We start from the raw sequence: 26532 nt of genomic DNA on the forward strand, positions 1-26532 counted from the left end.
TTGCCTGAAGATTAGACCAAACAGTCGGTCTAAAATGCTCATTCTAGTCTTCCCTTTCCTCCTATTTTCAGGGGATTTTCAGTTTCTTGGCAACATCATACCACCTCAAATGGTCACCTGGTAGGTGGGTTACTGAATGGGAGATCTCTAGGGAAAATGCCGATGATGAAAAGAGCTGCTGATTTGAGAAAGTGGCAATTTTCCTGAGTTGGTAGCGAGCCACTACCCCACCAGAGTATGATGGGTTGATGTGCTGCTGTAGCTGCTATCTGTAGAGAGCGGCCTAAAGCTGATACTGCCTGGTCTCTTCAACGGAATCAAGGTGTTCTCTCCAGCATCCTGGCCAAATTCCAACTTGGGTGATTATGTTCAGCTGTCCTAGATGTCCCCTGCATTTTCCATTGGATCTGGCATTCTTTGCTTCCCCCCATATGCTGCTAAAATACGTACTGTTTCATCCCCGGGCTGGTTACACTTTGGTGTTTGGTAGTTATTGCAATATTTGTAAAATCAGTATTATAAAAACGTAAGGCCAAAGATACGAAATGTAAATTATCATTTTATTGCTGGCCCCCTATTGTATCAATGTCTAGCAAAGTTACTGTACATGGGACTGACCTGTTTATGAGATGAGATGGCATAGCTGAAAACTCTTCACAATAATTTTACAAATCTACCCCCAATCCAATACTGTCTTTAAAGAATCTCACAGACAAGTTGAGAGAATATAGCAGCTACGGGTGACAGATAAGTTCTTAGAAAAACTTTGCAGTCAACTCTTTTGCTTAGGCTTTAAGATTTCAAACTGGCCTTCAATAATGATTAAATTTTAACTAAAAGATCTGGGATAAAATTTTCAAAAGTGCCGAAGTGACTCCTGGTGTTCAGTGCTATGTCGATGGGAGGGCTTCTCCCTTTGACTAGCTATCACCTCTCGGGGAGGTGGAGTACCTACGCCGACAGGTGAGCTTCTCCTGTCGGTGTTGGTAGCATCTCTACCAAGTGCTACAGCAGTGCAGCTGCATCAGCATAGCTGTGCTGCTGCTGAATTTTAAGTGTAGACAAACCCTTGGGCTCCAAAGTTATGTGTTCAAAAATGAAAACTTGGAGCCTTTGAAAATGGTACTCATGTCTGGTTTGAAGGTTGAAATAGAAGAGCAGGGTTTCCTCACTTTCTGCTGCATTAATAACATCTGAAACTATAGGGTTTTTTTTTTTAAATCTATTACAAAAACATGATTGTACATTGCTAGTTAACCCACTAACCACCAGGCTATTTTAACTTGATTTGATTTTAAATTCCACTAAAAATGATGGATTCTCTCTTTGTAACTTAATAAATACAACCCTAACGTCCACCTTCTTGTCAAGCATGTTTTCTAACAATATGAAGTGAAGAGACAGTATAAATAGTAAAACACTTTACTTTCAAAGTGGAGTATATTGACAATTTTAAATTACTATGCTACATACACAGAAGAATTCTTATAAAATTATCCAGCTAAAGTGTCTGCATTTTAATTTGATTGCTAATGGCTGAAGAGCATAACTACTGGAACACTGGGAATTTGCACAAGTAAGTTGAGCTTGATATTTTTTTCTTAACTGTAATCAAGAAGACTGAGGTCGATCTTGAAATAGACATAAGGATAGTATTCTTGATTGCTCAGTTGTAAACCAGGAATGTCCATACTGATCTGCAAAAGGAGACAAAGTAACTTAGGTGCAAGAAATAAACTTCTGAGCTATGATCAAATGTGTTTTTACATCCCTGTCAGTAAACAGTATACTTACATTTGCTTTAATCAAAGCATTCTAAACTGAAGTCATGCTCAGTTCTGACTTTGAGGATGCTTTTTGAAGTATTTATAAATCGATTTTTTAATTGTTTTTAACTAACTCCTCCCTTTCTCCCTCTCCACCTTCTAGGAAGGTATCTGCTAGCCACTTGTTTTTAGATTGCTCTCTACAAGGGGATTGTGCCTATCACCATTAGAATGAAGTGACGTTTTTGTAAATTACATTACTTGGGTATAGCTAACATGGTGTTTCTGAGGAGAAACTAGGGGACTTTTTTGATCATAGGAATTGCCAACCCAAGGTCCATCTAATCCAGTATCCTCTCTCTGATGGTGGCCAGATGCTTCAGAGGAAGGCATATTAAACGTTCCAGTAAGATACAGTGGGATAATCTACCCCCCCCACAGTAGATCTCCTAGCCCTTTATAGAGATTGGCCTAACCCCTGGAGCATGAGGTGCTTCATGATCTATTCCCTGCACCCTGAGCACTGACTTTAATTAAATTGAGACAGATCCTTGCAAACAGATTGAACACATACATCCATTATACTTGCTGCTGCTACTTCATCCAGATGTTTGAAGACAGCATTAAGAACATCTCTCAAGCGTTTTGCAGACTTCTTGGTGGGCTGCAGCAGCATTGCCTGGAAATTCACAGGTAGGCCGTACCTTTAAATACACAGAAGGACACTTTGTGCTGTTGGCACAGTGCACTCATTTCAAACCTCTGGGAACTCTTCCTCCTCTCTCCAGTCTCACAGCAGCCCACTTCCATCAGCCAATTCCTCTACAGCAGTTCAAAGCATCTTTCCTTTGTGCTGCTGCATCATCTGATGCGACTGCACTGGAGCACTCTTGGTTGTGAAGCCAAAAGTGGATTAAACTATATGTTCTCCCTCCACGGTTTCCTTCAATCTTCCCCTCCCCTGTAAATACTCTTGAATAGTAATTTTTATCCCCTTCAAGCATCAGCTCTCTTCTTGGTCACCTACATTTTCCCTGTGCTTGTAGGAATTGCTAGAGCCAACTCTGTGAAGTGGGGAGTCTTTCCTCTAAAGTTATGTATGAACACAGCTGTATGAAAATAAACCACGTGTTTTAACTCTTACCCAGCGTTGCATATTTACCCACTTACCTCAGGACGGATTCAACAAAAACTCTCAGGGCTTTCACATGAATCCAAGCCACAAATGCTTCACTGAAGTTCACTTTCAGCCAGCGCAGTAGTGGCCCCTATGGCGATAAATGGAGTAACATTGCTATTTCTCACCTTGCCTTGGAAGTATTGAGACTGGTGCTAACTATGTGGGAGCCTGTAGGATCGGAAGGATGATTTAGTGGATGGGGCAGTAGACAAGGTCTCAGGCAAATCTGAGCTCATCCACAAACTTGTGTGGACCTGAGGCAAGACACTGGCTTTAGCCTGTGTCTTAGTTTTCCCCTGTGTAAAAGAGATTTTCCTACCCCAACAGGCATGTTATGAGTAAAAAGACATTTACGTTAGTGAGCTGCCCAGATGATGAGGCCGTATCCGTTGCTAGAAGGTCAAATCAATGTGTTACTTACATATTGCTGTTTCTTATCAGAAGCTAATTTCATCATTTCGTCCTTTTCGCATTTCAGTTCTTTCTCATCAAAATAAAATTCTCGGACCATGAACCTTTAAAACAAATAATAGATTGGCTTGTAATAGCTGCTGCTCATGTAACTTGCCTAGTCACTTGTCCTATGCCTCTGGAATAATATGCATTTCTAAATTGCCAGCCATTACCATACCGCATGCTGAACGGTGCTGTTACCCCAGAGCAATATGGAGTCACTTCACCATAGCTGGAGTTCTTCCCCAGATATGCTGTGCGTTAAGTATGCAGCTAGGACAGGTCCAGGAGCTGTGGTTGTGGAAGGCTGCTGTGCCACTCTTGGAGAATGCAGCATACGTCCCCCTAAGAGGACAGACTCTCCTGGGCAGGGTGGAGTCCCTTCTCTGCTTTCAATTAATCTAGGGCCAGCCAACAGCTGCACTAGAAGTGAGCATTCCTTGCCAGTTGAGGCATGCAAAGGTTAGGGTTATACTTGGCTTGTGCTTCATGCCTCTCCCCATCCTGAGCACCCATGTGATAGCCAGGCCTGTTCTGCAGGAGCTGTAGAGTAGCTATAGTACCTGTTTTCTCTGGCTTTGGCTTTGAAATCATCTATCACTTTTCTAAACAGTGTCACGGTGAAGAGTCCACCTTCTGCATCTTCAGCAATCAGTCTGCAGGAAGGAAATGCACTGCAGTGATCTAGCATGGAGAATGTCCCTGTGCTTTGATTACCTGGTTTCTGTTGCGATTCTCTGTTCCGTTTACAATATTGAACAATAGCATGAACTTGTTTAGGGCCTGCTGCTACTGAAAGCAAGGGCAAAATGTTCATTGACTTCAGCTGGAGCAGGACTGGGCCTTCAGTTCTAGGCCCCCTAAGACCAAACTCCTGAACCCTGCCGATACCAGCAAGCTGGGTGGTGTGTACGTGTCTGCTTGCTTCTCTCCTGTTATTCCTTCTTTCTCACTCCTGTTCATCTGCCCCTCTTCTTCTTTTCTGCCTGCCTATATTTTTGAGACAGGAAGTAGCAGACAACCCCCCTTGCCTGACTTCCTGTCCACACCTAACTTGCCCTCCTCCACTTTCTCCTGCTCCCATTGGTTCCTTCCTGATCTTCCATTTCCAAGCCTTGTGTTTCTGGAGTGAACCGCCTCTCCTGCCATGATCTACACATTCCTGCTGCTGGCTACCCACTGGAACATTTATTTCCTGGTAAGTCCAACACGGTGAGAGTTAACTTGGCTTTTTCTGCTACAAGAGACAACTTGGAAGCTGAATTAACCTGTCCCCAATCAGGAACAGATAAAGACACCAGATCAGTGGCAGCACTTGTGTAAGTGGCTGCAACTCCTCTGGCTTTGTACCTATTTACATCAGGACTGAACTTGACTCATATTATTGTAACAACAGGTTCCTCTATTTTCATAACAGCAGCAGGCAAAATAAATGATTTGTTGAATAGTCAGGTGACAAGGTAAAAGCAGAGAGACCTGAATCACTGGACATTTCAAGGGAAAGGCAAAGCTACTGTAAAATAACTCACTTAAGCATTTTCATTCATCTGCGCTTTCCCAAAACCAAGCAGTTTCTATTTTAATCAGGGATTGCAATAGCAACGAGATTGAGCAGCTAGTGTAGTCCCATATATTCTCATGGATCTTTTTCGTTACTGAAAACAGCACAGGGATTTCAGAAGCAAACGGGGGAGCTAGTTCAGGAATTTCACTCACTTTGTGGATCGAGGCACCACCATATCAGAGAGGGATTCGTATGTTTTTTGCCATTGTGCATAGTTTGACCTTTGGGCAATACAAAACAAAGTGCATTAAATAAGTGAAAAGAGCAACCATTTTTACTAATTATATACATGTGTACGTGATAGCCATATGCTAAGCTGCCCAGCCATATGATAAATAAACTTACCATATGCTTATTACCACATCACCTGCCCCAGAAGCTCTTTCGCCAGGCTTTATTCTAACATTCCAAACTCTAGCGCTATTTCAAACTGCAGCCATTTAAAAAAAGCAATCAGCCTGCCAGCATATATTTCCTCATTCTCCCACATGTGGAATGCATCCCCCTTCCTCCACCCACTTACTCTAGCTGGAGGCCCAGCATGACCAAGGTTTCATCCCAGGCCCGTGACGGCTTTTCTAGACATCAAAACAGCACAACTTTAAAATCTGACATTGCATACCCTTGAAGGTCTAGTAACAGCAGCTTTAGCCCATGGGAGAGGAGAGATTCCCAGCTGCCCAATGGGACCCAACACTCACTCCTAGCCCTCCCAGAAAGAGCCTGAGATAACAGACTATACACAGTGAAATTTTGATGTTTAGACCAGCTCTTTTAGGTACATTTTAGAGATGTTTTCCATTTGTTTGTCTGAATTTTTTTTTTTCCCTTTGAGCCCGGGCCAATTGGAATCATGGTAAAAATATGCTACGGGTGCCCTAAAGCCAGGCAGCAAGGGGCTCCCTGGTGGAGCACTGTCTTACTGTACAGACAGCTCGGTGTACCTCCGCCCCACACGCAGTGTTGTCATGCTATTTATTTTAAAGGTGTCTTGTACTATATCACGGGAAAACTAACTCACTGATCATTAGTATTCTTGCATGGGGGATGTATGGTTAGCATATAAAGAATTATAAATGCTTGAAACTATGTTTGTTTGGCAGATAGGGCTTCAGGCATCCTGCCCTAGACAAAGGCATGTGCGTCCAGCCTGCTTGAATATAGCGCCAAAGTAACGTGAGCCAGGAGAGCTCGTGGAAGTGCATTTACAGAAAAGGTAAACAAAGCCCTCAAGCTAGTGAGGAACTAACCACTTAACTATCATGAGGGTGGGCGGAGACTGGAAGAATTAACATGGCGGCAGCTCTCTGGTGGACACAGCAAGCTGAGCCCCCAGGAGACCTTCCTCACTTTGAAAACTAAGAGAAACTGAGGATATAAGCAAAGAGAGAGGAAGCCATTTTGGCATCCTTCACCCGACGAGACAAAGGAACCAAATACATTGAGCTCTGTGTTGGATCCTGGCTAAGAACTGGCCAGCCATGCTGGAAGAAAGACCCTAATAAGAAGCAATTTTGAACAAAAGGCTCTAGTTCACTAAGTTATGTTTTAGAAGCATATTTTTACTTTTGTTTGTAACCATTTCTAGCCCATTACCTTCTACCTGATATTGCTTAGACGTCTGCTCTTTGTTAAAGAGAATAGGTGGGTGAGGTAATAGCTTGTATTAGACCAACTGCTGCTGGTGAGGGAAACACGCTTTTGAGAGCTCTGTGTAGCTCGAAAGCTTCTCTCTCAGGTCCAGAAGGTGGTCCAATAAAAGAGATTACCTCACCCACCTTGGCTCTCTAATAGCCTGGGACCAACATGGCTACAACACTGCTGCATGTGCTTTGTTAATAAACTCAATCTTGTTTTATTACATAGCCATCTCAGTGCAATATTTCCAAATCAGGAGTAAAAGCCTCACCAAACTCACAGCTGGTGCTGGGCACTGTCTCTTTAAGGGAACAGCGAACCGGATCAGCTTTGGGGAGTGCTACAGTGAGAGGGGCTGAGCACTGCAGAGGAGACAGTTGTGAGGAGAGACTTGGGACTGGAAGGGCTGTTGGTGTCACCCTGCCACGAGTAACCAGGCTGGTGGAGACCAAGGGGAGGCCATAGTGCTGTGAGCAGGCCGCTGGTGTCAGGGCTCTGAGCCAAAGCTGCACAGCGCAGAGGCATGCAGGGTTAGGGCAGGTGGTGACACAGCCTCTTACTGTTTGGGTGAAACCCCAAAGTGTCGCACTTAGCTTTACAGGTACAGAGAGTTTTTTTTTTTAAATAGTCCCAGTAAAAGAATTTTAAACTCTGAAAATTTTTCCTAAAATAACGTCTCTGTCTGATCTGTGTCATGTAAAGAAACCATCATGATGGGGTGTGGTAGAAAGGATTAATGGGCGCTCTGTTGGCATGACTTGTGACGTGCATGCAGACAAAAAAAAAAATCAAATGTTTATGCAGTCACCAGATGTGTCTTAGGCCTGGTCTACACTCAAAAAAAATTAAGTTGACCTAGCTATGTTGCCCAGAGCTGTGAAAAGTTTCACACCCTGAACATTATAGTTACATCGACCTAATCCCCAGTGTAGACATGGTTAGGTCAATGGAAGAATTCTTATGTTGCACTAGCTACTGCCTCTCAGAGAAGTGGATTAACTACATCAGTGGATAAACACCTTTTCTGTCAATGTAGGAAGTGTCTACACTATGTTGCTACAATGGCATACCTGCAGCACTGTACCTGTGCTGCTATAGTGTAGACATAACCTTAGAGATGGGCCCAAACCAAAACTCTACATCCAAAGTTTGTGATTCTGGCCCTAGCTCTCCTAATTACACTCTCTCCCGCCCATCCTCTTAAAAGAAAACCATATGTACTTGCTCTCTCTCTCTCTCTCTCTCTCTCTCTCTCTCTCCCACCCTCCCATAAAGGGAAGACATGAAATTAGCTTACTTTGGAACTACAACTAGAAGAGTGATGAGATATTCTGAATTCAGCACGAAGTCTTCTTTATTCACTATATCAGCTAATGTACGAGTCAACAGATTTCCCCTAACATAAAACAAATCAGAAGAAAGAATCATTAGTGGAACATATATAGGTGACTACAGCACTTTGGCACTGGTAAGTGCTATACAGCTAACTCTGAAGTACTGCTGTATATTGAGGCATGTCCATTCCAGGTATGACATGTCTAAAGGCCTAGCCTACACACAGATTTTATATTAGCATAACCAGTTTGGTGAGATTTCGTTTACCAAAATAGTTATACCAGTACAACCCCTTGTGTGGACTTAGTGATACCAGTATAAAGTTGCCTTATCCCAGTTTAGTTTATTCCCCTTCTCATAAGGGACTATTTACTACACCAGAACCACTGTGCCTACACTAGCAGTGTTGTACAACTTTAAGTATAGTTAAAGCAGTATAAGTTTTGTGTAGAGATGCCCTTCAGGTGGGTTTCCCATTGCTAAGACATACCGTAAAGAAAGACACCTCCCTACCATTGAGACTGAGTGATGGTGGGTAGACCTGATGCTTTCACCATACCCTCATTAAGGTTCTTCACATTTTCCCCACATCTCTTATAGCAGCTCAATATGTAACTGGAAACAGGACCACCTCAGCCATATTACTTCAAGCCTTGTCTTTCCCATGTTGCAGGGGTCAATCCCTCCAGGGAACTGGAGAGGGGACAGCTAGTCTGGGGGTCACGTGTCTCAGTTCCACTGAGAGCCACCAATGGGTGTTTTCTGGCCCATGTAGTGAGTGCTCTTCTGATGAGTTGGGGGGAAAGAACCAGGGCGCACAGCAAAATCCAAGTGAACAAACATGACTAAAAAATAGAAAGTAGAAGGGGGTGGACTGGGCAGGAGGAGGGAGGGGGAATAAAGAATGAAGACCCAAAAGGAGAAACAGAGCAGAGACCAAGTAACCCAGCCAGCATATGGCACAAGCAGTTAGGTGGGTGTTGGGGGTGGGAAGCTACTAATTCACCAGTTTGTTGCATGAGGGGCAGGGAGGCTGTATCCTAAGTAGAGCTGGGCAGGAAACAGTTTTTCTCTTCCTGAAATTTTTTTTTTTTTTTTGAGATTTCAAAAAAATTTCCCAACCTAAATCCGGACAAAAAGTCAAAAATCTCAAATTTTTGTGAGTTGAAACTGCAAAAGATTTGACAGTTTTCTCTTTTACTATAGTTAGCTTACATTTCAAATGAAAAAGGCATTTCAAACTGAGAACTGGAATTTTTCAAAAACGTCAAAATGAAACATTTAACAATTTCAAAACTTTTTTAAAAATGTTTGGAGTCAAAAAATTAATTGAAACCGACTGGTTCCCACTATAAGTTTGGTTTAAAAAAAAAGCTAAGTTGAAAAAATGTCTGGCCAGTTCTCATCCTAACCACGCTTTAGATATACTAAGCTACATTTCATGTGGCACTGTTCTCCATTCCTGGAACCCTACTTGCCTAACACAGGGCATGGGTAACTTCCCTCCTTGGGAACACTCCCTGTCCCAGGTATGTGGTGTGGCAGCTGTGAGGCTGATACACCCTGTGCTGTGTATTGCACTAGAACCTGCACAGGAAAGGTTAGCTCACATTAGCATTGAGACCTCTGTTGGCATTGACAGTGGATTTGCATGACACGCTCTAAGATGCTATAAAAGTTCTGTTTACAGACATTTTCTTCTTAAATGGGTTGCTTAAAATGCACCTTACCTAGGATTTTCTAATTCCCATTGGAAGTGAGAAACTGATACAAGAAGACGTGAATTTAGAAAGAATGGAGCTTGCCAGCCGTGTCTCATCGCTTGTTTAAGGAGAATTACAAAAGTAGTGAAGCAAGGGAACCCAGTACATGCTATATTTATAATAGTCTCAACGTATTTAAAGGGTGAACATTAAGCAAGGCGAGAAAACATTTTCTAAGGCAAGAGGGGGTGTAGCCTTGAGTAATAGGATGAAATTAAGAAAGGGCAGGCTGATCATGAGTGAGATGCGTACAGCTGTGTAATGGTCTCACAGGAGAAATAGCGGAAGCATGATTGTGTGGGATGTTTAAAACCAAGTATAGGATACAACCTGCATTGCATGGGATTGTACAGGTTGCCTTAGCAGACCTTCCCTATCTCTCAGTGCTGAGTCTATGGGCTATGCTCTGAACAAGTGCAATGATATCAGGTTATGACGCCTTACAAAGCAAGTCAGTCCCATTGCCTCTATTGTGAAGAGTTATGAACTTTAGCTTAAGCAAAGAGAAGGAATGTATTGGCCTGATTTTGAGAGGTACTGGACCCCTCCCCCCTCATTTTCAATTAACTTCAGCTAGATCTGGGGATGCTCAGTATTACTGAAATTCACTCCCAATACTCATCCCTGTCAGAACATATATGCTTTTATAAAGTAGATGGGAAAGTACATACTGTACATACAAAACAACACACCAGTACAAACACTCAACACGCCCACAGGCACACACTGTACATACACAGTTTTTCTTTCCAGACTTTGCAAATTTCCTTTAATGTTGTTGTATGCAGCTGCTCGGGACTTCAGGTCTGTTTCTATTTGTGTGATTTGCTAAACACAAAAACAAAAATGCAACTGAAGTAAGCAGCCTGCATTCACGTTTACAAAGCCAAGAGTGCTGTAGAATAAGTAGCACAAAGCAAGGAGCTGTACCAAATGTTGATTTCATTACATGTATCTTTTCATTACCTTTTCAGTGCATCCTGATTGTGACAGCATAACTAAGAAAGATACCAGCTGGCATGTTTGTTAATGAAGGATGCTATACTTGCAAAGAGGTAGCAGCCCTAACTGGATTTAAGAAACTAACTGCAGGAAAGGTGGTTGTAAACAGAATGCATTGTTTCCATGCTTTCTCTCCATTTCCCCCCATATTATATCCAGTGCCTTAGGAACTACATGATCCTTCCAGCCAAGGAGGACCAGATCATTGTGACTCCCTCTGAGGTCTGTCATTACTGCTTGTTAGGGGCCTACTCCCACATTCGCGGGCTAGGGAAACTAAAATTCAGTGTTGCATTTTAATCATGGGAAAATGTGGATTTTTAGGGGGTTTTTATTGGAGTATGTTTGAATATCATGGAAAACTAGGATTCCTGATGATGACACAGGATACAGAGAGGGGCTCTCAGGGTGGGGAGAAGATAGCTACTCACAGCCTCCTATAAAGCGTGATTGAAGATCAAGAAAAACTGCACACCACAGAACTCCCATGATCCAAACAGCCCAGGCATAAAGCAGGATGTAGCTAGGTATTATTCTTTGTATTGCATTTTGCACAGAGGCCTCAACCAGGATCATGGCCCGATTGTGCTAGGCACTATAATGATATAAAATAGCAGATGGCTCCTGCCCCAAGACATTTACAGTGTAAATAATTCATCCAACCTCTGATGTAATGTAAAGCCATGAATGTAATGCCACTAATGTAAAGTCATGACCACTGTAGAAAAAATACAATATTTTCCATGTGGAGAATAATATTGCAATATATATTAATAGCAAAAGTATTACAATAAAGGAGATTAAAGCAGGAGGAAGCCTATATCAAAATATTCTAGGAAGAGCTGTTAAGGCACATTTGCATCTTCCTATGACATGAGTAGGTTTCACCATATATTATATCAGCATTATTTCATAATAAAAAATCACACTGACTATTTCAGTACACAGGAGCTGATTCTGCTCCTGCTCAAATCAGTGGCAAAACTCTATTGACTCTGATAAGGGAAGGATCGGACACTGATACTAGTCTTGAGAACTGTGACAGCATGATACTCCCATTTGGATGCCTTTTTAGAAATCAGTGAGTATGATTTACCTTTGCTAATGCTTCTGAAATATTCTTCAGTGGCTGCTTTATGGGATATTTGGCCATGTCCCACTCAAACCGGGTCAGATAACTAATTAGGTCAACTGAAAGGATATAAATAAATGTATTAAACAAGCAAGTTGAGAAATCCGCTATGTTGTAAACCTGAAAGTAAAACACAGTTTTGGGAGCTTTTTTCTGCTTGCTATCTAGACATCTTTCATTAACATTAGAGATGGTCTCAACCCAAAATCCCACTTCTGAATGCCCCCAGAGTTCCACTCCAGATCTGAACTTCATAAACTAGAACCATGACTCTAACCACCCCTCAAACCCCTCTCGCCCCCCCAAACTTGGAAAAAGTTCAGATCCAGAATTTAACTTTGTAACATAGGTCCAACATTCATTAATAATCAAGTCACACATCCTCACTAAGGCAAACTGTTCCTAATCAATTAGGCCTAGATCCACAACAATATTTAAGCTCCTAACTTCCAATGGAAAATATTTTTGAGGATCTAGGCATTAGTATCTGTAACCAAACTAGAGTCACTATAAAATCAGTTCTGACTGTTCTGGACAAAATGATATTCAACAATATCAGAATGTGCAGCCATTCTCACCCAATTAGGCAAATATGCTCCTGAAGCACACCTCAGTTTTGATTATCAAAGTGTGGCTGAAGTTTATAATTACATCAGTAGGAGATATCATTGGGGCAAACACTGGAGTTAATGGAATTGCATTGAGAAGAATTTGATCCTGTTTGCTACTGATTCAGCTGATGCTGTGACTCAGTTTTTTACTCTGTCAGACTCCTACTGAATTCAACCCTGAATAACGACCGAGTCAAAACTGAGCAAGAAACTCCTGATTTGGGTGTACCTGTTGCAAGCATAAACTCAGAATTGCCAAGCTTATAGAAGCAAAGCTGTGCAACAGTGTTTCTACGGAAGAATAAATCAGCCACAGCATCCAAAGTCAGAAATTCACAGCAAGTTCTGTTACACATACCGCCACTCTGAAACTGAGTAATGGGAGCCTCTACTTCTTCCTGTGACGTGGAAGAAATTTACCAGTGACTCCCAGCTAGCAAAAAGGATTCTTGCCATGATGCATCACTCGGAGGACAGGGAGCTTTAGTGTCTGGTACCATCAAAGGTTGAGTGGATATTACAAAACCAAATGAATGTTTTCTCTCATCAATATGTCAAATGCTGTTATGAAACAGGCAGGTTTTTTGCATAAACCAACCCAGAAAAGTCTTACACTGATGTTACCGCTGTGTAGGATGGTCTTTATGCAAGTTTATTTGCTGGGATACGTTCACGTTCTCATGTGGTGTCATGCTGTGACAATGCCATGATGTTATATTAAAATCCCATCCCGTCCCATCAAAAGTTCAGGCAACCCCTGGAAATTATTGTGGGCTGTCACAGGGTGAGCTGGCTGTGTAAGGGAGCTAGGGCTCAGCTACCCTGTGCCAGGCTCAGCCTACCTTCCCAAGTGAATAAGTCCTGTGGTGACATGGTAGAAGATTGGGCCTCAGAGTGGGGCCTGTTGGAATATAATGGCCAGCCTGAATTCAGGGAGCAGGCTGGAGACAAGAAGGAAGAGAAAGGCTTCTTCAGTATCCAGGCAGAAGGTCTGGGACTGTAAACGTGTAGGCCAGGAAGGCCAATGCCCATGTATTGGAGAACAACACCAGCAGAGGAGACGGGAAGTGAGATCTGAAGGGAGCAGATAGGCTCCTGCAGGAGGCAGTGAGTCAGGGGAAAGGACCTGGAGCACATGTGAAACTTACATTCAACTGATTAAGGGACTGAAATCCTGTGGCTGCTGAGAGTTCTTGGATGAGCTGGCTTACTGGATTACATGGACCCCTTCAACATCCTACAAGCTGGGCTTCTGGGACCTGGTGTCATCATGTCCCTACTGAGATCCTCCTGGCAACTGTCTGTGATGTACTGTGAAATGCATTTAATGCACTACAGAAACTACAGCACAAGAGGCAGATAGTACCAGAGTGACTATACTCCCACCACTTCTACATAAAACACTCTGAGGACAGGCACATAAGACTATACAAAGGGCAGCACAGTGGAGCTATAGACAAAATCCTCTTCCATGAGGGATCAGCGCAATTCTGCAGCGCTCTGTGTGTTGTGGGGGAGAATGCAGAGGCCACAGAAGAAGACTCCATCCCCTGGCATGAATGGAGTAGAGCTCTGAGGTGGCCTTGTTCCATCAGCACACGCTTGGGAGTGGGCCAGGGGAATAGATCTGCCAAAGTGGAGAACTAGGGGCACAGAGGCTCTTACAGCACTAAAGCTGCAGTAGCATCTGTGGAACAGTTCTGCAGGAACTCCCTGGTCCAGGGGAAGGCCTAGGATTTCATGCCACTGACCCTTGCACAAAGCCTCTTTACTTAGGCTTTGCAGGGTTGAGGATTTAGCCTGATAAGAGCACATTAATGTTTATTATATTGCATGCTCTGTGTGGAGGAAGACTACATTATGTGGATGTTACGGGGCGGGCAGGCACGGGGTCCAGCCCATCCCTGTTCCAAGGACTGGCCTTTGAGGACAGGCATTATGGGACTTGAAGTTCCCCAGAAGGCTCATGTGACTGCAGCCTACAACAAGGGCTACTGGGAAAGGGGTAGGACTATATAAGGCTCCCTTCCACTCATTATAGACATTTAGTTGAGAAGGTTGTTAAAAGACTGGGGCTAAAAGTTGGGAAAGGGTCAGGAAGTGGCCTGGAGAAAAAGCTATGGTGCCTCTTAGAGATGGTGTAGAGCAGAGATCCCCAAACTGTGGGGGGCACCCTCTGGGGGGGCACAGAGGAACATTTGGGGGGATGGCAGGACCTAGCCCTGCTCTGCCCCAAGCTCAGCTCCTGCCTCCATATGCCTTGCCCCTGGCTCCTGGCCCAGCTGTGGCCCCAGCCCCACACCCAGCCACGACCTCCGTGGCCCCAGCCTTGACCCTTGGAGCTCACCCACTGCAGTCCCTGGCTCTAGTTGTGGCCCCAGCCTTGGGGCCCCAACCATGACCCAAAGCCGCAGCCCCCGGTCCCAACCGTGGCCCCACTACCAGCTGTGGAGGGAGGGGGTGTAAACAGAGGTAAGCGGGGGCATGCTGTAAAAAGTTTGGGGACCACTGGTGTAGAGAGAGGGCCTCCATGCAAAGCCCTGGTGAATTTAAGGAGGAAAGTGTGATTCAGAGGGAAAAACTGGGTGCAGTGCAATTACACCCTTGGAGAGGAGAGAAGTGAGGCAAGCCCTGCGGGAGGGTTGTGACTGAGTAAGAGATTTGGAGTTTATTTTGTTTGACCCTTTCCTTAACTCCGGATGGTGACAACTCTTTGATTTGGCTGAAGGGCCAAACTGCAAACATGCCAAATCAGCTTAGCAGCTGAAGGGAAAGTGAGGTGGCAGATGCACCTCGGTGCTGGAAAGGTAAGAAGTCTATTATCGTCTCCTCATTATTTATTTCTTCCATGTGCAGAGTGAAAAGTAATGTTTTATGAATGACAAACCTAACTTAAAGCTGGTTTCTGGGCAAGGTGTGTCATGGAGCTACTTGCAACTAATGATGTGGAAATTACTCATGAAAACACCTGGAAGACAGAAGTTCAAAGAAGGCTTTACCAGCCCTCTCTCTGGGGCAAATAAACCAAAACACTCAATGTGTTAAATTCAGAGTTCTTCTCTTTACCTTTGGAATGCCACATCATGTGGCCCCTGTCCAGATATCCAACCTGGCCTGCTTCTTTGTTCTCTGCTGCTCCATCATCTCTGACCTGCCAGTGATGCCAGCCTTGACATCCCCTTTGTCTGCTCTTCCCTTATGTCTGGAGTACCCCCTCATACCTGTTCGCCAAACCACCTTCCTCCCCACATTCCCCACTTAAAACTCATTTCTGACATCTCTCCTAGAGAGGGAAGTCAGGTAACAAACATGCACAAAAACTGAATTGCCTTCCTGAGGAAATGCATGAGCTAATGCCAGATGCTGTGAGGTCTGATCAAAGAGTCTTATGAGTGTCTAATATTCTATGTGACTTTTCCTCACCAGGTTAACTGACTTCACAGTCATCTTAGATAGGTAACAACTACCATGAAAGCTGGTCACGGAGACTTGCAGGTTTACAATCTGCTCTGACTGGCTCACCATGCGTTTGGAGGAAAGCTGGGATGCCTTGAGCAGCAGGAAAGAGAATCTGGAGGGCTAAATTCACACATCTCCAGCTTGATACTGTTTGTAAGAAGAAAGGGATGAGCACAAAGTCTGTGAATGATCTGCAATGCTTAATTTGTTCCAGGGCTTGCCAGAGCTGAGCCGCAGCACCTCTAGGCTTGCTGCATCAGCTATGAATGTAAAAAAATTGCCATGAGTCCCGGCACCTCTTTCATTACAAATTGTCAGATTATCAGTGCTTAATCTCAATCAGCCTATTTTGGATAGCAAATAGATGTAACAAATTCTACACAAACTTCTACAGGCATTTGTTCCAACTCCACATTCAGTCTGGCTATGTCTATGCCCTCTTTGTGTCTGCATTTCAATCACATTAATATTTCCAAATGTGAACTTGCACTGGGGCACCTACGTGAGTCAAACAATCTGACAACACATTTGCAGCTGGGGCTGCACACACTGACTTTGTGTGGAAAAATCACGACATTCAGCCAAAAAAGCTTGGTGTCCTAATTGTCCAGGAATGACACTCCAGCAAGCCTCTGTTTCCTCTTATAGGCCACCCATTATCCCTTCTAAAACTAATTAAACTGCTGTCCATCCCTGGAGATTCAAAGCCCCAGATCTTCTGCAAGCCCCTCCTCCTGATCATGAATTACATTTATCTAATTACATTTATCTAACTAGGATGTAAACACAATACCAATACCAGCACAAACTTTCAATACTCAATACCAAATGTTTGCAGAAAACTGTTCACAATCAAGCCACACTTGAGAAAAATTGTTGTTAGTAATAGTAAATATTTAAATTATGGTAGCGCCCCAAGGTTTCAACTGGGATTAGGGGCCCCATTGCGCTACGTGTTGTACAAACACAAAAAAAGAGACATTTCCTGGCCTGAAGTGCTTACAATCCAGCTAATCCAGCTGCTGTGGGCAATCCTGAGCCAAAAGACAGATTATAGGGCTAAATCCTTCAAGGAAATTATTGGCTGTGAATTATTCACTCAGTTATAGTAATTTTATTCCACACAGTTTAATTCTGCAAAATGTGCATGTATTTCCACTCTTGTTTTAACCCCACTTGCTGTTCCTATGAGCTTTGAGCTCATTCTACTAAAGAACATAATTGTAAAGCAGGACTATATTGAATTCTGAGTCACCTCAGCTCAACGCTGCTATAGATGACAGCAGATTTTGGCCTACTGCCTTTGGAAAAGCTTTATTTTCACTCCATGGCTTTTGAAATGTGTATAAGTAAGCCGCAAGGAGGCATTTCCTGCTGTTGTGATGAGCTAGTGTTCCCTGTAGCACATTTGGTTTGCTTTTTATAAAAGGCAGACCCTACCTGCTCAGCAATAACTGGCTCCTGCCCCAGTGAATTCTGTATGTCTGTCAGCTAAACCAAAAAGATGATGTGTTATGCTGTTCTGAGCACTCTCTGCATGAATGTAGATAAGCAACTGTCGTGTGTGCAGTTAATCTTGATAGGTTAGTCTCCTGAGGGCTGAAATACTTTGGTCTAATGCTGGCTGTTGGGTTGGTGTGTGTGTGTGGGTGGCTGGATGGTGTTTTGTCACCTGTGATTTACAGGAAATCAGATTTGATGATCTGGTGGTTCCTTCTGGCCTTAAACTCTATGAATTCAGAGACTCTGGGCTACATTACCATTAATCACACACATGACCCAACTGAAATCAGTGGGATTGCATGGGTGTAACTAAAGAGAGAATTTGGTCTAGTATGGTTGAGTGGGCTGAAAATGGGACCAGGAAGCAGGACTTCATGTATTATAGTCTGACTTCTTTTATGGCATTGGGCAAATCCTTAATTTTGTGGTCTCCCTTTCTCCCACTGTGAAATAGGGATAATATTTATCTCAGATGGTGTCATGAGGATTAGTTAGCTGGCATTTATAAAGTGTGACATCCTAATGTATAAGGAGAACTCTAGTGTACAGAAATAAGATTCCACATTGCAAGATGAAGTAGTCTTTGAAAGGTTGAGTACTCTTAGCCTTAGTTTAAGAAAATAATGAATTATCTTGATCATCAGAACATAGATGTTTGTAACAAATATTGCACAGCCAAGTCATTCCCACCTCTGTCTGTCTGTCTATGCATGCAGAGCTGTTAGAAAAGGAGAGAAAAAAGGTAAAACGAGGAAATAAGAAGGAAAAAATGGGTTAAACCTGTTGTTATCTTAGTCATAGGTATATCGTGATCGAGCTACGAGGTTGTTACTTGAGAAATCCATCGTAACCTGATCACTGTATCCCTACAACCAGACTGAGACCCATCATTAGCATTAACACACTCAAATGCATGCTTGTAAAAACACAGCAACAATCAATACTCAACATACTCTTTAGACACTTCATTTTATTCTTCAGTCCTGAAACATAATAAGTGGGATTATTAAACTTTCAGAGTTCCACTCATCAGGTCTGATTACATGCAAGAGGAGCTTTTCTAAAAGAGGAAACCCTCACACTATTCCTGCAGGCTTTGGAAGGAAAACACTGCAAACAGTCAAAAGCTCAACTACTTTTTTTAAAACTGGAACACACAGAGTATGCCTGCCAATGTTTTCCCCTAGGGTCTAAGGATTTCTTGCTACATAGTAGCGAGCATGCTATAGTAGCATACCAAACCCTAAGAAAACACAAGAACAGACCTTTCTAAACAGCTGAAATACTCATAGGCTAATGATATAAGACTGGAGTCAGAAGCTCTGAAACCAGAATGTTAATTCCAGCTTTGACAGATTCTCCCTGCGGCCTTGGGCATGGTATGTACCCTTAGTTTCTCCTTATGGCCAGAACAGAATGGCACATGGAAGGCTGAAGGGAACACACTCCAAACAGGAGCAGCATGTGTGTGTATGCAGCTAGCACACAGCCACTGACTGCACAGGAGTTGGTTCTGCCCTGTAAATGGCAGACTAGTGCCCTGGCCACACACTGTGCCCTCCAGGCGACATAGTTGGCCCATCTCACAACCTTTTCAGCACTATAGCGAGATCATGCCCTGCTGCTTCTATGGGGGTGGAAAAAGGCCCTTATCTGCTCTCTCTTCCTGTACAGAATAAAGCAGGGTTTTTGCCTTATGTATCAAGAAGCAACACCATTATTCTAAATTACTAGTACAGAAAACAGCTTAAAATACTGCTTACCACTGAAGCATTGTGACTATTCTACAAATACAGCATCCACTGTCCTATTGCCCAGAACCGGCACTGGTCTGCATTAGATAAAGTGACTCAAAGTTCTGGCACTGAGGCAGACTGACCTGTCCACTTATGAAGTCAGATAGGTAAAACTGTAGTTACCAGAGAGTTCCTCCTCTCTCAGTAGTGTAGTAGAGAATAAGAGGCATATATATTGCTAACTGGTGTCATGATATTCCAGTCAGATGGTCAATCAGAGCAGATTAAGGTTCTGTGGTCCATAAATTTTCAAAACCACGCATGCCATGAAGAGGCTGCGAGTTGTTGACGCAATGATGACTATCTTATTTTCTCCCCTCCCCAGCCTGATAAAAGTTCCTTCTTCAATGAAAATTTGACACTGGACAATGGAAAGGGGAAGTGAAACTGAAATAAACTGGAAAAAGCTTGTATTAACATCAGTGGAAGCAGAAGCAGGCTTAAAATGTATTTTAGAAGACAGAATTTCCTGCCCCTCCTCCCCCTAAAACATAGGTGTCGTAATCCTATGTGTTCAAATTCTAAAGTGGATAAGAAAGCATCAGTGAATAAAAACATTCATATTCACAGCACCTACCTCCATTGGCCAGAAGATTTTCCTGGACTTTATCTTTTGAGTCCTCCATAACTTCTCCTATGTACTGTGCAATTTTCTTTATTATGCTTAGGTGTAACAAGAGAAGCTTTGGTTAGTGACAGAATCTAGCTGAAGATAAAACAGTTACAACAATTATTTGACTAACAGGGAGATATTTATTCGAGGTATTTCTGAGGCAAGGCTTTTAATTTGTAATTCAAATGATGATGAACGAAAGACCAATGGCATATTGCATTACTACACTGCTTATTTCTAAATACACTGTTCTCTGTAAATACTCTCTAAGCTATATCCTAGCCCCATTCAAACCTAATGGAATCTTGCGATTGACTTCTGGGATTAGGATTTGACCTGCTGTGCAGACTTTACACTTCATAATACCCATGTATAAAGACTTAATCCTAGAAAAATGTGTGTGTGTGTGTGTGTGTGCATGAAATTCCCAGGAGGGTCAAGGCATTGTCTTCTAACTATTGAGTATTCCACAATCACACTGGTTAAAATAAAAAAAGTAATGCAAATGTGCAATGAGAACTAAAATAAATCAGTTTCATAGGATGCTAAATCAATTTCTGTAGTTCATTAAGATTTAAAAAACTTCCTGAGAACTAAAATAAAATCCTACTGGATAGCAAAGATGCACCATTCCCTCCCTCCCCCCAATGGACTGTTCCACAGAGGGATGGGTCTAACAGCTCCTCTCCTGCAGAAATGCCCATGGGAGGTAGCTGGGGGAATGGTGGGAGAAAATGTTTGCAGGATTCCCCTTACAGAGTTTCCTCCAAATTCTACTTTTGTTGGGGATTCTCTTTTCCCTCACACACTTGCCTCCCTGAAGAAAAAGCAGCTAATCCAGACTCCTAATCTGTCAAGGTTCCACAAAATACGCAAGGATCTGGAAATTTGCTGGCTACAAAGAGCTATCCATGCTGAGGCCTTGTCCTCTCTGGCTCACTAGCAACACAGCTATCTCCTCCAGTCCAGGATTTTACATCTGGCTCCTTGAGAGAGATGGCAACACGTTGCTCCTTACCACCCCTTCACTGAGCTGTATTCAGAAGCATTGGTGTCATGGTCTCCTGGACTCCAAGGAGAAAAACTGAAGCAAATTATGCTTCAATTAAGCCTCTTATATGAATAATAAGAATCAGAACTTATGAACTATGTTCTCTCAAAATAACCATCTTGGTCTAGAAGAATCACATGTGGTGCATATGAAAGCAGCTTGCAATGTCATCACCTAAAGAAACTACCCAGTACTAGAAGGGTAGGCAAAAATGCATTAAACAGCAGTTAGTAGATAGGCCCAGAGAATGCTAATGGAAAATAAGAGCGATGGTAATGGTATGTGATCTGCAGATGCTTTTCAACTGACCTGGAATGAAATATTTTGAGAACTAAATGGTGATGAGGGGGATGAGGAGTTGGTGATGGGACAGGCCAGGGATCAATGTCAAGATCTCTCTCAGGAACCAGTTTTGCAAGGTATTGAACACCTCAACACACTTTGAAAGCAGTGGCTGTGGAAGTATTCAGTACCTTGTAGGATCGGGCCCTTACAGAGTGTAAGTCCACAGAAGGAAAATGCTTGTGAAGCCCTAAATAAAGGCACGTGTCAGGAATAAGCACTCAGAAAGCATCAGAGTCTAATGCTGCCTTACAGTGACATGGAAAAACACTCTGTCTTGCTGTGTAAATAAATAATAAAAGTATGTGGAAACAAGAGACCCTGAAAACTCTTGCCCCTTCTCTGCTGTCCTAGTAAGAAGTAGTGCTGACAGGTTTATGCTGCCTGGCTTTAACCAGCACTTCTTGCATTTGTTTATTTAACAACAGTTCAGCAGGTAGCTCATTCCAATGGGCAGGAATGTAAATGTCCAGTTAATTTGCATAGCCTGTCACTAATGACTAGCTGTGGATAATTTACTTCTACTGAGGTATGTGTGCTTGGTACATTAACTCTTGAATTACACAGTCAATTCTCGAAAATCTACCAGACTATTTACATAGTGTACAAAACATATGTTTTTTTTGTATTTCATTGTGCTAAGACCTTAGCACAATTGTATCAACTGAGATCTTTCTCCGCTCATCCTTTGCTTTGATGTTATACATATTTGTCTTATATTTAAAGCAGTTTAATTCCTCGTTATTACTTAGAACCATAGATAAGCAGGTGCTTTACAAAACAAACAGGCTGAGGCCCTGCACCAAAGAGCTTTTAATCTAAGGGCCTGATTCCTTTGTTCATGATGGATAGCATGTAACTTCACAAGTTGGGCCGCTGAAGTCGATGGGACCATTTGTGGAGTCAGGTGCCACTCAATATGAATAAGGGGTCAGAATCTGGCGCAAAGTTAAGACGAAGAAAACACGAGGAGATGATGAACACAGGGAAGGGCTGGGGGAGGGGATGAAGACACTCTCAGCCTATTTAGACACGCTGAAATAATTCAGTGCATATCCCAAGCTCTAGGGGCCTGACTTTTAACAATTACTGAGCACTCACTGTAGTTGACGGGAGCTGTGAATACTCAGCACCTCTGATAATCAGGACCTAGGTGCTTTTGACAAACATTCAAACCCAAACCATGCAGTAGCTTGGCCATTGGCTCACTTGGGTAAGTGGTACCCTTGTCTTTATTGTTACAGCTGGTGACAACAAGGTGAAAACCATCTTCCCGCTTTCTTGCCCACTCTTCACCCCACACACTGTGGACATTCGCGGCTGTGAATAGGTTTTCAAAGATTCTGGAGAGAAAATCTCACTGCTCCCTGTATAATGTGCACAGGTTGTGATTTGGCCCAAAGGTCAGACAATAGAGTTGTCACTCATTCATTCACTCACCTAGATGAGTCCCAATGAGATCAATGTGAATACTTGCTTGAGTACATGTTGCCCCTCAGTGGGACTAAGAGCTCAACAATCCTCTTATTGGGGAGGGCAAGGAGTCTTTTGAGAAATCCTCTATGGAAGGGGAGAGAAACAGCGGGGACTTTTCACTCTGAAAGTTCTGCTGTATTCATTGGAGCTCCTGCTTTTAAAAACCTCCTACATTTCTCAATGGAACTTCCTTCCCAGTACTGTCTCCTTAGCCAGGGTTACCGTTCAAACAAACTCTGCACAAGGACCCCAAACCTACTGCTCTTACTCAGAACTGCCCCTGACTTCAATGGGTCTGTTAATTAAGGAACGTAGAATCTGGACCCTTATTTGTGGTGACCCTACTATAGGCTAACGAAGGGTTAAGCCAAACCTATCTACTTTAGTTGAGTTCCAGAACCAGGTTTAGACAAGTTAGAGGTAGATGAATTCAAGGACACAGTGTCCTGTGAAAACAATGTCAGGTTTTGATTTGTATGTAGTAAATAACATCTATTTTACCTTTCAGCAAAGTTATCAAGTTTTCCCAATTCATCTGAGAGACCAACAAGAGCATCCAATGTCCCCACCTGCAAAAGACCATAAATAAGTTAAATGTACTGAAGTCTGTGCAAGGAATATGCTTTCAAAGCTTTATCAGCACTGAGTTCTCTTTAGAAAGTATAAAAGTAGCAAGCTTGATAGAACTTTATACACTTAATGGAAAATAGCAGGGCTTCGTTTTTTTTAGATTTTGGGAACAAAAAGCCCATTCTGAGAAAGGAAAAAATGCATATATTAGTCTCATGATCATGCACTGATGTCCTCCTTCCTGTTTTTGATTCCTGAATCATCACATAGAATAGACTGGACATTTCACTAATAAAATACTGTATTTTCTTAAGCATTTAAGAGACCAACACACACACACAGGAATAAACTTGGTATGGGAGGAGGAACAGTATTTATACTAAAGAAATGCTGTTGAGCAATGTTTCTGTTCTTTGTTATTACTAAAGATCGTGTCTTTCTCCGAGCCCAGCTTCTTTTTTTTGTATGATCATGTACTACAGTCATAATCTTATGTTTATGACATCAGAGTCTGTTGCTGAATCTATTACTGTAATGTTGCCAGTTCACCATGATGGACTTTACTGCAGTCATACCAAGAGAAAAGGGTTGAGTGGAAGTAAATTCTACACAGTATAATTAGCAAAAATATGGTAATCAAAGTAATAGGGCTGCCTCTTCAGTTGATGTAAATCAGCATAGCTCCACTGGCTTCAATGCAAATACATTAATTTACACCAGCTAATCTCCTTTGAAGCCAGTGGAGCTATGCTGGTTTACACCAATTGAAGACGTGGTTTATGGTAGGTAACTATATATTTGGAAAGCTGTCCCCAGTCTGAAAGTATCTTGTTGCATAAACTATTTTTATTTTTTGACAGCCAGAAAACCAGCCTCTGATCTCCACTACCTCAGTAGCAATCTGGAGTAACTCAATGTGTAGATGATTAGTGGTTCCTCTGGATTTAGGGCCTCCCAGATATTCTGAGCTTCTCCTTTGAAATGCTGCGCATCTTCAACTTGGATTGCTCCCTCAGAGAATCTCTTCCTAAGTCTAGGGTACCTCCATTGACTTTAATGGAGTGACTGGATTTTTCACTGCTGTAACTGAGATCAAAATAAGATTCAGTTTTAAAAATAAGGATTAATAATGGACTGAAATTTGAGGTGTAATCAACTCTCTCTCTATATATGAGAGATTAAGCCCAGTATCATATCTGAATGTGCACATGTTGGTGTACAGCTCTTTGTATGATAAATGTTGCTCCAAGGAAACAGACTGTCTATTTTCTTCTTTGTCAAGTTTCTCATTAGCACACTCCTGGGTATCCATATATCTAACTACTCCCATTGCATTAGTGAGCCTATTGTGTGTAATGGTATACTATCCTGACAAGCATGGGTAAATGATGAGCAGATTGCAAAAGAAATCAACCAGCGTGTGTACAATTTTAATTGGGTAGCCACCTGTGGCATGCTTTGCTCCTTGCAGCCATCCTCTCAATACAGTAAAACGTGTGCAGGCAACCTCAGGAGCCCATTCTTTTTTCTCTCCTGATCGTCTCTGTCTCAAATCCATTTTCACTGGATTCCCTACATAATTCTCTTCTGTTTCCTAACATGTATCCCCACTAAAGAAAAGGAAAGGTTTCCCTGTTTGTGTTCGTTATGCCACCCAACCCCTATCCTCTCTTTCTGCTTTTACCTTGAGGTCTGGGATAAGGAATTTATTGTTGCTGGACAGGTTGGCTTTGGATGTCACTGTGTTCATCCTCTCCCAGGCCTGCAGATTTACTTTATCTCCTGGTGCGGAAATTAACCAGAACTCCGACATGCTTTTTAGTCTTTCTCTTCACTCCTGATCACTATAGCCACAAATGAGAAGACAGGTAAAAGTCACTGTTCTAAATGTACTTCCCCTGTGAATTGAATCCAGGTAGAATGAAACATTATATATAGAGATTATCCAAACTAACTTTACAAAAAAATGTTAAAGAACATTGTCGCTCCCTCAGTTTGAGACCTACATTGAATGTGACCTTCTACTGAAAGTCATGAAAAGTCTGCAGAAGTGCTTCCTCCCCCAGGGTTGTTTCATTTGGTTTCTGGGGAAGAGGTTTTCATAGAAATAAATCCCCATGATAGTGCATCCTCTTCTGTCAGATTTAAGGCTCTGATCCTGCTCCCACTGCAGTCAATTGCAAAACTCCTACTGACTTCAGCATTTATGGGGCAGGGAGAAAAGAATGAGGCTTCTGTATGCTGCAAAAATCCAAATGTAATATGTTGTCTGTTTGTTAAACACAGTCTCTTAAAAAACTTTAATACCGTTGTAGTCATGTGCAAAAGGAAAAGTAGACTGTAAAATAAAAAAAATATTTTTCTGAACTTTTAGGCAGGCAGAAAATGCCACTGCCACAGTGATTTATTTCCACAATTATATTACTTATAAAATTTATACAGAGAAGGGAGTTGGGGGAAGCCATCCTAAATGGTCTCAAATCCACAGTGTAAAGAACACAATGTCAATAGATACAATATATTTAGCAACAAATAATGCAAACTGCAGAAAAAATGGAGAGTAGAAAGTACATTGGTCCTTACTGAATAGTTCAGAGTAAGAGAACAGATGGGGTGGATGAGCAGAGAATTTCACTGTCACACAGAGATCACTGATTTTCTTCTTTTATTTTCTTCATAAAAATACTTTAAAAGAACCCTCAAGTAGTATTTCCTGAAGTGGACAAAACTATTTAGGTTTGTTGCTGTTATTCACAGGTTGGTGGTGTAGGAGGGACATATCTAATTTGATAATTTAGGGCTTAATAATGAATTATTTGCACACACACAGCTCCTTGGGAATTTGGGGAGCCCAAAGATTGCACAATCAGCCCTTAGAGTATAAACTCGAGGCACAGCCAACATTTACATGTATGTTCTGTACAGAGCCCAGAACAATGTGGTAATTACTAATAAAATATAACTGTTGTAATTTGTCTCACTAGTAATACTCCAGTAATGCATTTATTCTAGGAATACATTTAAGATTCTGAGACAAGGCACTAGAGAGACTCAGTTAAGTAACACACTAAATCACTTAAAAATGAAATAAAAGACCCAGGGAATAAGTCGTTTCACACACAGACACTGTAGTTCAGTAGCTTTGTTTCTCTTACCTTGTGCTGGATGAAATTTTTCATTCCATGAGAGAAGAGGCTCTGACGTTCTGAGCCCCTGCTGGTGAGAGCGATGGCTTGTTCCGGACTAGCCACTCTGCAGTTTGCAGGAGTGAGAAGAGT

At 42.4% G+C, this 26532-nt stretch overlaps 1 protein-coding gene across 2 annotated transcripts; it reads right to left on the reverse strand.

Moving 5' to 3' along the window:
* Nucleotides 1-26532, reverse strand: ATP6V1C2 (ATPase H+ transporting V1 subunit C2). 2 transcript variants are annotated; one of them, XM_067544767.1, is made up of 13 exons: nt 26410-26532; nt 24939-25098; nt 23186-23253; nt 19780-19865; nt 11798-11892; nt 10436-10527; nt 7899-7997; nt 5116-5184; nt 3963-4055; nt 3368-3461; nt 2937-3034; nt 2341-2470; nt 1-1697 (listed from the first exon to the last, which is right to left on the reverse strand). In XM_067544767.1, the coding sequence occupies exons 2-13, from the start codon at nt 25065-25067 to the stop codon at nt 1602-1604; spliced, it is 1149 nt and encodes a 382-aa protein (XP_067400868.1). In that variant the 5' UTR covers nt 25068-25098; nt 26410-26532; the 3' UTR covers nt 1-1601. The 2 variants fall into 2 exon arrangements, with proteins under 2 accessions (XP_067400868.1, XP_067400869.1); XM_067544768.1 differs by lacking the exon at nt 24939-25098 and having other exon boundaries at nt 26410-26479.

This window comes from Emydura macquarii, unplaced genomic scaffold, assembly GCF_026122565.2.
Source record: "Emydura macquarii macquarii isolate MOO-44397 ecotype Brisbane River unplaced genomic scaffold, CSIRO-AGI_Emac_v2 contig_1027, whole genome shotgun sequence".
Classification (NCBI taxonomy): Eukaryota; Metazoa; Chordata; order Testudines; family Chelidae; genus Emydura; species Emydura macquarii.